The 12609-nt window shown below is 45.9% G+C and overlaps 1 protein-coding gene across 1 annotated transcript; it reads left to right on the forward strand.

Annotated features, from left to right (window-relative positions):
• The first annotated feature begins 116 nt into the window (after window positions 1-116).
• PSMD10 (proteasome 26S subunit, non-ATPase 10) lies at window positions 117-12058 on the forward strand. The gene is made up of 5 exons (XM_081897508.1): window positions 117-281; window positions 2997-3095; window positions 9208-9354; window positions 9439-9605; window positions 11169-12058. Exons 1-5 carry the CDS (start codon window positions 165-167, stop codon window positions 11320-11322), a joined length of 684 nt encoding a protein of 227 aa, XP_081753634.1. The 5' UTR covers window positions 117-164; the 3' UTR covers window positions 11323-12058.
• Window positions 12059-12609: the final 551 nt, after the last annotated feature.

Raw genomic sequence — 12609 nt, forward strand, 5'->3', positions numbered from 1 at the left:
GGGGCGGGGAGAGAGCGAGGATTGGCTGTCTGTCCCCGAAGCCTCTCTGCGGATTGGCTGCAGAAGGAGGAGAGGGAGTCTTCGCCCACTTGGCTTTGAAGGCAGAGTGTGTGCGTTGTGGTGGGGGAAGGAGAGGGCCCGGTTTCGGGCTGTTGGCTTCCAGGATGGAGGGCGGGTCTGTGTCCAACGTGGAGGTTTGTAACTTGGCTTACACGGGGCGGCTGGAGGAGCTGAAGGAGCGGCTGAGCGCCAACCGGAGTTTGGCGGAGCGCGCGGACCAGGTTGGCATGGCAACCGGAGGGGGCGTGGTTAATTGTCTGTGAGTGGGGGGGCTGCCAGGGCTCCATTTCTGAGGCAGTGTGGTGTAGTGGTTAAAGTGGAAACCCGGAGACCTGGGTTCAGCAGATCCCCACTCGTCTGTGAGGCTTTCACTGGGCGGGCTTCCCCTCTTTCTCAGCTTGGTCTACCTCACAGGGTTGCCGTGAAGCTGAAAAGGGGAGGGAGAAACCTACGCAGGGCGTCTTTTGAGTTCCTTGAAATAGAAGTTTGGCAGATCTGCCCCCGGGACAGGTTCAAGACGTTACTATTAACATATAACAATTTGGGACCAGTTTAACCACGATATCGCCTTACCACCGTATGTTCCCACAGTACCGCATAATTGACGTTAGTGCAGATGCCACATAAATACCCTTTCAGCATTTGTTACTACAGTACTCAGTCGTTTAGTTACTGTGGTAACTTTGGAAGTCTCTGCCTATTGAGCTCAAGCAGGTGCCTTCACTTTTCGGTGTCTGCTAAAAGCATCCTTCTTCAGACAAAGCTTCGCAGATGCTTAGAAAGTTGAGCTAATTCTAATCTGTTCTTGTATTTTTAATTTTTGTATGTTTTGAAGTAGGGTTGTGGATTTTACTTGATTTTAGTGCTTTAGCGTTTGCTTTGAGGTTTTAATAATCAAGCGAAATATATAATTTATGAATTTAACAACAACAATAATAATAATATAAAGGCCTTAAACCCAGCCATGTTATTCTATGCCATCGAGGGTGCTTTACTGTTTTTTATGTGTTTTGCATTTTGTATATGTTTTCAAGTCCTAGAAAAGTGCACCAGCCACCCTGGTATTTTCACATGTGGAATAGTAGAGAAATTCCAACAAATAAATAATTAAGCTGGGGCCAGCAACACAATGTTTTAGTTTAGCATGTTCCTGTTCAGGGTACAAGCCAGTTCAGCACCCTGACTTTGAGGATGACATTCCCATCATTGGTGTACAGTATTCTAGTTTTCTCTCCCAACAGCCAGCCAGTATTCTGTGGCCACTGAGCATGCTTAGTCCTTACTGGCTATTTTGAGGGGTCCGTTCCCTGATTGTGTTCCTGGCCCTCCCCCGCCAATATATACATATATATATTTGAGATAGTTATACTGTATATTGCTTTTCAGAAGAACCTCACAAAGTTTTTCACAAGACCATATGTTTTATAATAAAACAGAAAGATGAAAGGGAGGAGCTTTTTCAAATCATACACATTCTTTATTGCAGTCCAAAGACTCAAAAAAAACAGTTTTAAAAGTGCAATAAATCTAGTTTTTGTATTCTTGCAAACTTTGGGGTCTCCTCAAGCTCCCTGATTCATCCCTTTTTTCCCTTGGAAGGTGCTGTTTTGCCTACATAAGGATTAGCTATCAGGGAATGAGTTTCCAGTTACTGTAGAATATAGCAGGGATAGGAAACCTTTATCATTTTAGATGTTGTTGCACTCAAACTGCCATCCTGTCTGATTATTGGCCATGTTGGCTAAGACGGATGGGAAATGAAGTCTCACGCCACCTGGAGGTTGCCCAGTCCTGATATAAATGGCATAGATAAATACAGTTCCTAACATTAAAGAACAGCAGGGTTTATTTCTGCTTGGGAAGCACATAGACACATATGTCTGTGATTCCGAAACTCTTCCCCCTAACTTACTAGAGGGGAGAAAGGGTGCTCTGCTTACTAATTCAGTTGAGGATGGGATACAGTACATACCTGGCAGATGTTTAAATCAGTAAGATTGCCAGATGCCAGGGTTTCAGCTTCTTAAAAGAAGAAGAATGACACTGTAAAATACAGGCAGCTGATTTATTGTGATGTGGGTGTTTTTGGACTTCAGCCCACTTCATTAGATGCATAAAGGGTTTTTTCCTCAGGTGGCAGAGGGCAAGCGTACCAATTAGGAGAGTGAAAATATATCTGCCAATGGAAAATAGCACAATATGCGCCTGAAGACACACCATGCACCCTGAAAGCTTATTTTACAATATGTTTGTTTATTTTTAAAGACATCACAAAGTTATTTGTCCATAGCTGCAAAAAGAATAAACATAGCTACACCTCTAGAAGTAGCATGGGGGTGGTGTTAAATTTCAGGGTGAAAATTCCAAAAATCAATGTTGCATCATGCTGCACTTAAATGCATTTTTTGTATATAATGACATACCTGAGAGCACATTCCCAGTAACTAGGAAGATTTTGCTACATGAATCCTGACCACCCATTGGGGTGGGGGCAGTTTGAATGCTCTTCTAAATGCCTGGGGCACTGTCTGGAGAACGAAATGGCCTCTGGGAACATACAAATTGGCCATTATTGTTCTTACTGTTAAATGACTTGCTGCTTGTATAAAGGAGTATCTATCCTTTTTAGTTTCCATCGTTCTAGTTCGTTCTGAATGTTCTGTTAATGCGTCTTTCTAAATAAGGCCACAAAAGTTACTAGTCTGCAAATAATCATAATCATAATAATTGTGGCCTGCTGGGAGCTGACAAAAGAAGAATGGAGAGCTTTGTCACTCCTTCAGCAATCTGCCGCCTGTCTGTACTGGGTGTAATGCTCTGTCCTTTCTCCTCCAGCCCACCCCCATGCCTTCATGCAGTGCCCTCTTGCTTGTGGATACTAGATGTGTTCTTAAATACAAGGTTGTACTAATGCTTATTTGTGTTTTGTGTTTTAGGATAACAGGACAGCCCTACACTGGGCATGTTCGGCTGGGCATGCAGACATTGTCGACTTTTTACTAAGTCTGGGAGTGCATGTTAATGACAAAGATGATGTAAGTTCTGGACTTATTTTTCAGAAAGTGCTTAGGCAGGATCTTGCATGTATAGTTCAGAGGTATATAGTTCAGAGATGGGAACCTCCATCCCACAGGTCAGAGGTTCCAGCTTTGCCCACAAGGCCACTCACCTGACCGTTAGCTGACATCCCTAGAAACGTCAGCTGATGGGTAGGAGAACAGGAGTTAAATTTTGCATTAGCTGTGTGCCCTCTTCCCAGGGAACAGGATTGCACAGCCAAGTTAGCAGGAATTTATGAGCAGATTTAAAGCCCTTTGCAAAAGTGCTGTTTGCTCAGCTCAAACTGCCCACTCACTTAATGGACAAAGATGAGATGCTTTAATCAACACTTATGCAAGGCACTTTAAAGCAGCTCCATGTTCTCATTTCATGATAAAACCCCAGCACTAAGCAGGTTGTTATTATTATCTTTCACTTGACTTCTATACTGCTTTATATTTTAAGGGGGGGAAAGCTAAAAGCACTTTACAACTCGTTAAAACATCGAATAAAACAATCCAGTGTAAAACATTACTAAAGAAAGTCAAATATAAAATATGCATTCAAAGCAACATAATTAACAGGAGACTAAAATGTTATCTTAAACATTCCAATAGAAAACATTACTTCAAGGAAGTCAGGTGTAAAATTCACATTTAAAAAAGCACAATTAACAAAAGAATAAAATATTAAGCACAGAACATATCTGCTGCTGTTGCTGCCAGTTTTGCCAATTCTGGCTAGTGGTGACTGGAAATTCAGGCGATGTCCTGGTTCTGCACTAAGAAACAGCCAGGATGGTCTCAGTGGTTCACACGCACCACATCCCCTTAGTCTGGCTATGTGAGAAAGTTCCCCGCAGGGAATTTCTCAGACACCCTACCCAGCTGCTTGACTGCACATGCAGCAGGCAACAAGGTGCTGCTAACAGGAGAGTTTCTTCCCCTTTGGACAGAAGTTAAAAACTTGCCTTTAGCACTTTGCTGCCTCCCAGATGCTTCAAAGTCCTGACTTCATCATTTGTGACATTAAGTGATTGGTGGGTCATGCCCTCCTCTCAGACTAGGCCTGCAAGGCAAATCTTAATTAGGAACTGGTCTATGAAGCTAAGAAGATTCCCCACTGCTGATATAGTTCCTAATGCTGCTGGAGTTGTTACCAACTACTCTCACGTGTTAAAGAAGAATTAGTGATACACAGAGGTGGGATGTGTGCTGGTTTGTTATCTTTGGCTGCTGTTCTCAACATGAGATGAGGGGTTGTTGTTTTTACGGAATTCTGGGGCCCTTTTGAGCTGGCACAGCCCTTGTGTGAGATAAAATTCTGAGCCCCTTCTCCTCAGTTTAAAAGTTCTCATGTGAAATTGAAATGATAATAATAATAATAATAATAATTCATTATTTATACCCCGCCCATCTGGCTGAGTTTCCCCAGCCACTCTGGGCGGCTCCCAATCAGTGTTAAAAACAGTACAGCATTACATATTAAAAACTTCCCTGAACAGGGCTGCCTTAAGATGTTTTCTGAATGTCAGGTAATTCTTTATCTCTTTGACATCTGATGGGAGGGCGTTCCACAGGGCGGGCGCCACTACCGAGAAGGCCCTCTGTCTGGTTCCCTGTAGCCTCACTTCTCGCAATGAGGGAACCGCCAGAAGGCCCTCGGCGCTGGATCTCAGTGTCCGGGCTGAATGATGGGGGTGGAGACGCTCCTTCAGGTATACAGGACCGAGGCCGTTTAGGGCTTTAAAGGTCAGCACCAACACTTTGAATCGTGCTCGGAAACGTACTGGGAGCCAGTGCAGATCTCTCAGAACCGGTGTTATGTGGTCCCGGCGGCCACTCCCAGTCACCAGTCTAGCTGCCGCATTCTGGATTAATTGCAGTTTCCGGGTCACCTTCAAAGGTAGCCCCACGTAGAGCGCGTTGCAGTAGTCCAAGCGTGAGATAACTAGAGCATGCACCACTCTGGCGAGACAGTCCGCAGGGAGGTAGGGTCTTAGCCTGCGTACCAGGTGGAGCTGGTAGACAGCTGCCCTGGACACAGAGTTAACCTGCGCCTCCATGGACAGCTGTGAGTCCAAAATGACTCCCAGGCTGCGCATCTGGTCCTTCAGGGGCACAGTTACCCCATTCAGGACCAGGGAATCCTCCACACCTGCCCGCCTCCTGTCCCCCAAAAACAGTACTTCTGTCTTGTCAGGATTCAACCTCAATCTGTTAGCCGCCATCCAACCTCCAACCGCCTCCAGGCACTCACACAGGACCTTCACCGCCTTCACTGGTTCTGATTTAAAGGAGAGGTAGAGCTGGGTGTCATCTGCATACTGATGAACACCCAGTCCAAACCCCCTGATGATCTCTCCCAGCGGCTTCATATAGATATTAAAAAGCATGGGGGAGAGGACAGAACCCTGAGGCACCCCACAAGTGAGAGCCCAGGGGTCTGAACACTCACCCCCCCACCACCACTTTCTGGACACGGCCCAGGAGGAAGGAGCGGAACCACTGTATGACAGTGCCCCCAGCTCCCAGCCCCTCTAGACGGTCCAGAAGGATGTTATGGTCGATGGTGTCAAAGGCCGCTAAGAGATCCAGCAGAACTAGGAAACAGCTCTCACCTTTGTCCCTAGCCCGCCGGAGATCATCAACCAGCGCGACCAAGGCAGTTTCAGTCCCATGGTGAGGCCTGAATCCCGATTGGAAGGGATCCAAATGGTCCGTTTCCTCCAGGCGTGCTTGGAGTTGTTCAGCAACCACCCGCTCAATCACCTTGCCCAAGAATGGCAGATTTGAGACTGGGCGATAGTTGGCCAAATTGGCCGGGTCTAAAGATGTTTTTTTAAGAAGCGGTTTAATGACCGCCTCTTTCAGCGGGTCTGGGAAGGCTCCCTCACAGAGGGAAGCATTCACCACCCCGCAGAGCCCATCGCCCAGCGCTTCCCGGCTCGCTTTTATCAGCCAGGATGGGCAAGGATCAAGGAGACAGGTGGTCGGTTTCACTCGTCCAAGCAGCCTGTCCACATCCTCGGAGGTAACAGATTGGAATTGATCCCATATAACAGGACCAGACAGAACTCTAGCACTCTCCCGCCCTGGCCCTGCTCCCACGGTGGAGTCTACCTCCTTCTGAATCTGAGCGATTTTATCTGCAAAAAACTTTGCAAAAGCATTGCAGGAGATCTTGGGGTCCCTACCAGGCCCCGGTGGTACAGGTGGTTCCGATAAACTGCGAACCACCTGAAAAAGTCTCCTGCTGCTGTTTTCTGCAGATGCAATGGAGGCGGCGAAGAAGGCCCTCTTCGCCGTCGCCATTGCCACTTGGTAGGCTCGACGTTGAGCTCTAACCCGTGTCCGGTCTGATTCAGAATGAGTTTTCCGCCACCGGCGCTCTAGCCGTCTCAACGATTGTTTCATCACCCTCAGCTCCGGGGAAAACCATGGGGCTGTCCGGGCTCCATGCAATCGGAGAGGGCGCTTCGGAGCCAGACAGTCAATTGCCCTGGTTAGCTCCGCATTCCAGCGTGCCACCAGGGAATCAGCTGAAAGGCCATCAGCTTGGGATAAAGCATCCCCTACCACTCTCTGGAAGCCAATTGGATCCATTAAGTGGCGGGGGCGGACCATCCGAATCGGTCCCACCTCCCTGCGGAGGGGAAGGGTTGCGGAGAAGTCCAGTTGCACCAGGAAGTGATCTGACCATGGCACTTCTTTTGTTTCGCTTTTAGTTAATGTCAGATCACCGACATCCGTAGAGGTAAACACCAAGTCTAAGGCATGTCCGTGGCTATGAGTTGGGCCAGACTTATTCAGGGACAGCCCCATGGAGGCCATGCTTTCCACGAAGTCCCGAGCGGCCCCTTGTAAGGTCGTGTCGGCATGGATGTTAAAATCCCCCAGGACAACCAAGCTAGGTGTCTCCAGGAGCATATCCGCCACGACCTGAAGCAGCTCGGGCAGGGAATCCTTGGTGCAGCGGGGAGGTCGGTACACCAGTAGGAATCCTGTACTGCCCCTATTGCCCAACTTCCAGAACATGCACTCAGAAAACTGGGTCTTCCCAATAGGACGCCTGGTGCAGACTAATGACTTCCTAAAAATCACTGCAACCCCCTCTCCCCGCCCACATGACCTGGGTTGCTGTGCGTAAGAGAAACCTGGTGGGCAAGCAGCGGCAAGGACAGGCCCATCTGCTTCATCCAACCAGGTCTCTGTCACACATGCCAGGTCAAATCCTCCATCCACAATCTGGTCGTGGATGGCAGTGGTTTTATTCATCATTGACCTGGCATTGCACAGCAACACTTTCAGGTTATATGGGTTTCCCTTGCTGATTACTGTATCCTTCCGGTCAGGACCAGACCTGGAGGCAGGGATAGTCCTCAAACAACGGCTAAACCTGCCTCCTCGGTAATGACATGGTCTGGTCTTAGCATAACTCCTCCTCCTGCCCGTAATCACTGAGATCGGGTGTCCCAATACATCTCCCCCTGTGGAACCTGCCCCACCCAATCTATTGGCTGAGGCCCACTCCCAGGCAGCCATGACCCTTCCCCTTAAAAGGCAAAATACAAACTATATAATAATTTAACAGAATAATAATAATAATAAAACAGAACAGAACAAAACAAAACAAAGTAAGGAACAATAGTGCTGACTCAGTGCTTATCCCACCCCAAGCAAAAATAAAATAATGAAATAATATAATATTATAAAAAACAACAACCACCATTTAAAGTGCTGCAAATTAAAAGCGATTAAAACATTTAAAACCATTTTGTCCATTGCTGCCGGTAGCTGCTCAGGCCTCTAAACTGTAGTGGTAGTGCAGGCCCCGCCCCCTAGGCCGGATGGAGTTGGCAGGAGAGGGAGCGGTCCTCCCAACACTCACGCAAGCAGCAGCCGTGTCCCGGAGGCCTCTCTCAGGCCTCTTATGCTGTGGCAGTGAGTGCAGGCCCCGCCCCCTAGGCCGGATGGAGTTGGCAGGAGAGGGAGCGGTCTTCCCAACACTCACGCAAGCAGCAGCAGCAAGACTGTGTGGCTTCCAAAAAGAAATTTTAGAATTGGTGAACCATTCAGTCTTCGGCTACACCTGAAGGAAGGTATAGTTGCTTCTCTTCACTGCTGAAGAAGGCAGGCTGAGCTGGTTTGAAAAGAAAGCTGCAACATTATCATGACGACTTCTCTCATCCAAAGTCACATAAAGTCGCCGTATAGCTGTGGAAGGCCCAATACAGTGGTACCTCAGGTTACATACGCTTCAGGTTACATACGCTTCAGGTTACAGACCCCACTAACCGAGAAATAGTACCTCGAGTTAAGAACTTTGCTTCAGGATGAGAACAGAAATCATGCGGCGCAGCAGCAGCAGGAACCCCCATTAGCTAAAGTGGTGCTTCAGGTTAAGAACAGTTTTAGGTTAAGTATGGACCTCCAGAATGAATTAAGTACTTAACCCGAGGTACCACTTTATAAGAGGCTCAGAAATATAGTGGTGCTCTAGAAAGAGCTAATTTGGGGAGGTAGGTGGCAACCAGAACTAGGGAGCCTGGTCCTTTCCTTATTGGCTATTTAATATCATGTGATGGCAGTTGTATAAATATTCCACTTTAATGACCAAAGCTACCTTCTATTGAGTAAGTTCTTACCGAAGTTGAGCAAGTTATTTTATGGAAGAGATGGGGAACCTGTAGCCTTCCAGATGTTTAGGACTCCAGCCCCAAGCAGCATAGCCAATGATCAGCTGTAATCCAACAGCATCTGGAGGTACAGATGTGCCCCATCCCTGTTTTACAGTATTTTCATAGGGGATAAATTTTGTTAAAACCTTGCCATGGTTCTGTAGTATTGGATTTTCTTTCTAACAGAGCTTGAAAGTTTGGTTGTACAATGTCTTAACGGTCCCTGGTGCTTAAAAACCATGAGCCAGCAAGTCTTCTGTTTAGAGAGGAAACTGAGCACTCCCTATAAGCCAACCCTAGCTTCCATGTTATCACCGATGCAGAGGTCTGGGGTACTTTCCTCACGACAGAAGTCTTTCTACCTGCCCTGCTTCTGTGAATTGTAAAGCTTATAGTATACTATGCCTTGTTTTCTTTTCACTCCTCAGGCTGGCTGGAGTCCTCTGCATATTGCTGCATCTGCTGGCCGAGATGAAATTGTGAAAACTCTCATTAGGAAAGGTGCTCAGGTGAATGCTGTCAATCAGAATGGCTGCACGCCTCTGCATTATGCAGCATCCAAAAATAGGCAGGAGGTAAGATTTCACTTGCTTCCTCACCTTCTCATTGCTCAACACAAAGCAGCCTGCTTGGTAACCTTTGTCTTTCCCCACTCATAGATTGCACTAATGCTGTTGGAGAATAGTGCTAATCCCGATGCAAAAGATCACCTGGCATCTACTCCACTACACAGAGCAGCATCCAAAGGAAACCTGAAAATGATACAAATTCTTTTGAAGTACAAAGCTTCTGCCAATCTACAGGATTCAGAGGGAAACACAGCTCTGTAAGAACTAACGTATTTGTGGTAGATTTTGCCCTAGTTTGTTTGAACCATACTTTTCAAGTTCATTGATATTAATACTTCTTTACTTAGCACAAACTATTCTCTAATGTTGAGAGTTTTCATTTAACAGTAACTTTTTTTAAAAAAACAATTCAAACTGAGCTTCTTGGGATTCTACAAGAGAGGCTGTATTCTAAGATGTATGGTGCAGAAACATCCACACCATAGCTGTCAACTGTCCCTTATTTGGCGGGAAACTCCCTTATCCCAGCACCGTTTCCCGCTGCTGTCCCGGATTGATGATGTCCCGTAAATTTCCCTGGTTTCATGCTCACCCGGCTACGGAGGGAAGCAACGTCTCGGGGTCCTCCGCCTCAGGCCGCGTCTCCGTCTCTCCCTTTCCCCCCTCAGGGGCACGTTGTGAGGATACGGGTGGCGGGCGGGTGGGCAAGCAGCCCCTCTCTTGCTAGACTTCTGCCGCGCTGCCCGGGGAAGCTGGAGGCGGTGGCTGAGGAGGCAGCCTGAGGGAGGAGGAAGAGGAGGGATGCAGAAGGGCAGCGCTTCAGCAGCCGCTGTGGCACCACAATCGTCTCCCTGGTTTCCCTCCCTCTCTCTCGGGCGGGGAAGGGCCGATGGAACTCCTTGTACCAGAATGACGGCAGCCCTGATGTGCTGCTTAGCTTACCCTCCAACCAGTGCAGCATCTTAATGTAGTGATTTCCCCCTCTGCATCCCTTTCCTGGGTTGCTGCACTGTGGGAACCACTGCTTGAGGCTTTGTTTGGCTGCTTTGTTTGGTTGACTAAAATCCCTTATTTTGGCTGCTGATCCCTTATTTTCGAGGCTGCTGGCCCCTTATTTTCGAGGCTGCTGGTCCCTTATTTTCAAATCTGTAAGTTGACAGCTATGATCCACACAGATTTTACACAGCCTAAATCCCACTGAGTTCAGTCCCATTGATTCTTTAGTAAATGCATGTGGGATTGTAGTGAGGAGCCTGGTGTTAGGTATGTTTATTTAAGATATGCATCCTAACAAGCTACTTAACTTCCAAGTAAGTGCACCCTGTTGTAGTTCTGCCCTTGGTTGAGATTTTGCATCAAATTATGATTTTGAGTAACAGTAGTTTGAAATCAAACCATGGCTTGTATGTCCAGGTGAACAACAGGCTAACTGTGAGTTAAAGCTGTTTATGACTATAATCCTAACACTATTCACCTGGGTTTACACTGTCAGTTGCTTTTGTTTTCTGTCATGAGTTTCGTGACATCCTCTTACCGCAGTAGCATCTAGAGGTGGAACAATTGCTGTAACTATCATGTCAATTCAGATATTGTGCCAAAGTATAGTGAATGGGTGGTTCAGCGTGATCTTGGTTTAGCATAGTGTCTGAATTGAGCCTTAAACAACTTGATGTAAATGATGGGATTTCACAGGGGGACAGGGGTTAGTTCAGGCCTACTTTTAAAATAGGTGGGGCCTACAAAGAAATACAGGCTGACAGCTCATTACTGCCTTGTCATGTGTCTTTAGCATAGTTGGTAATTTTTCATCTTATTTACAGCCATTTAGCCTGTGATGAAGAGAGAGCAGATGAAGCTAAACTACTAGTGTCTCACGGAGCAAGCATATACATTGAGAACAAAGAAGACAAGACTCCACTGCAAGTTGCAAAAGGTGGCCTGGGTTCCATACTAAGGAGGCTAGTTGAAGGCTAGCTGTGTCAGTCAAATTGAATTCCATTCTTCGTGAAAGTACTGAAGACTTTTCACTGTCTTTAGGTTGGCTTTAACAGTCACAACTTGAATTTTTATTGTACTTCATCAATTACACTTCTCTACATTTTCCATGGCCAAACAAAACTTTATAATTTTTTGTTGCTAAGTTTATTGTTGCTTAAAAAAAAAATTAAAGCCCTGCTTTTCTCATAGAAAGAATCTATCTTTCTATACAGGTTCTAACGATCTTTTTAAATACATTTGCTTGTAAAGGAACAGTACAGTATTCAATATTTCCTCAAGGCAGTTCTTGTTAACTAAGTTTATTACTCAGTTCAAGTGTCATCATGGTTGTGCGAAATAAAATTTGGGGAAGGAGAATGAGGACTGTGTAAAAGTTGTTTGCTTTGTTGTATGTCTCCTTGGAATTCTTATTTACAGAAACCTGTTGGTTCAACCTTATACCCAGTACAGGGAGAGTGTTATAGGAATGGAGCATTGTGGGAAGGCAGTGGGCTTAATTCAACTAAAGCGATTATAGACATAGTAAGGCTGTAAACAAAAATAGTCAAGTGCTGTGGCACCATAACAGATTAAAAGAGTTACTGTGCCATGAACTTGTGTAGACAACTGTCAATCTCAGTAGGCTGCTTCTTAAACAAAATATGTTTGTTTAAAATGTTGCTAAGTAACAGCTATAAAGAGAACAAATAAATCCCAATTTTTGCAGTAAGAACATTTGGCCAAGTTGGATTTGTTTCTCCTCTTCCTCTTCTCCCTTCCCAAGGGTGGTGTTGAGCTGTGTGGCTTAATGCAAATAGCTTTATACAACTGGAATGATTTCTTATGCCCTAAGCTACTTATAATAAAATATTACTTGCTCCTTAGATCAGTTCAGTTCAGTCCTTCATAAGGTGCACGAAAAGTCTTCCAATGTCATAGAACCTGTGGGAAAAGGCTGCTGCTTTTGGTGCAATAGACACACCTACTCCTACAGAAATCTTAAGCTACAGGGACACCAATTATTACCAAAAGGTTTCATATTCTGATAGTATTGGTCGATGGACTGTTCTGTAACTATCATCATGTGAATCTAAGTTAATTTTTTCTCTGGTGGCACATGCCATGACTGCTCTTAGTTCCAAGGCTGATAAAATGCAAAGTTGTTTTTTGCTCACTTTTTCATAACTATTAGTATTATATAACATACTACATTGCTAATAGGACTGAGGCATTTCAGAGCACACATTTTGCATTCAGAAGGCCTCAGGTTCAGTTCCTTGTGTC

Source organism: Podarcis melisellensis, assembly GCF_964234715.1.
Source record: "Podarcis melisellensis genome assembly, chromosome: Z".
In the NCBI taxonomy this organism is placed as follows: Eukaryota; Metazoa; Chordata; class Lepidosauria; order Squamata; family Lacertidae; genus Podarcis; species Podarcis melisellensis.

Coding starts and splice junctions, on each gene's coding strand:
- PSMD10 (XM_081897508.1), top strand. CDS start 165: ATGGAGGGCGGGTCTGTGTCCAACGTGGAGGTTTGTAACTTGGCTTAC. Junction 282..2,996: donor TGGCGGAGCGCGCGGACCAG/GTTGGCATGGCA, acceptor TTTGTGTTTTAG/GATAACAGGACAGCCCTACA. Junction 3,096..9,207: donor ATGTTAATGACAAAGATGAT/GTAAGTTCTGGA, acceptor TTCACTCCTCAG/GCTGGCTGGAGTCCTCTGCA.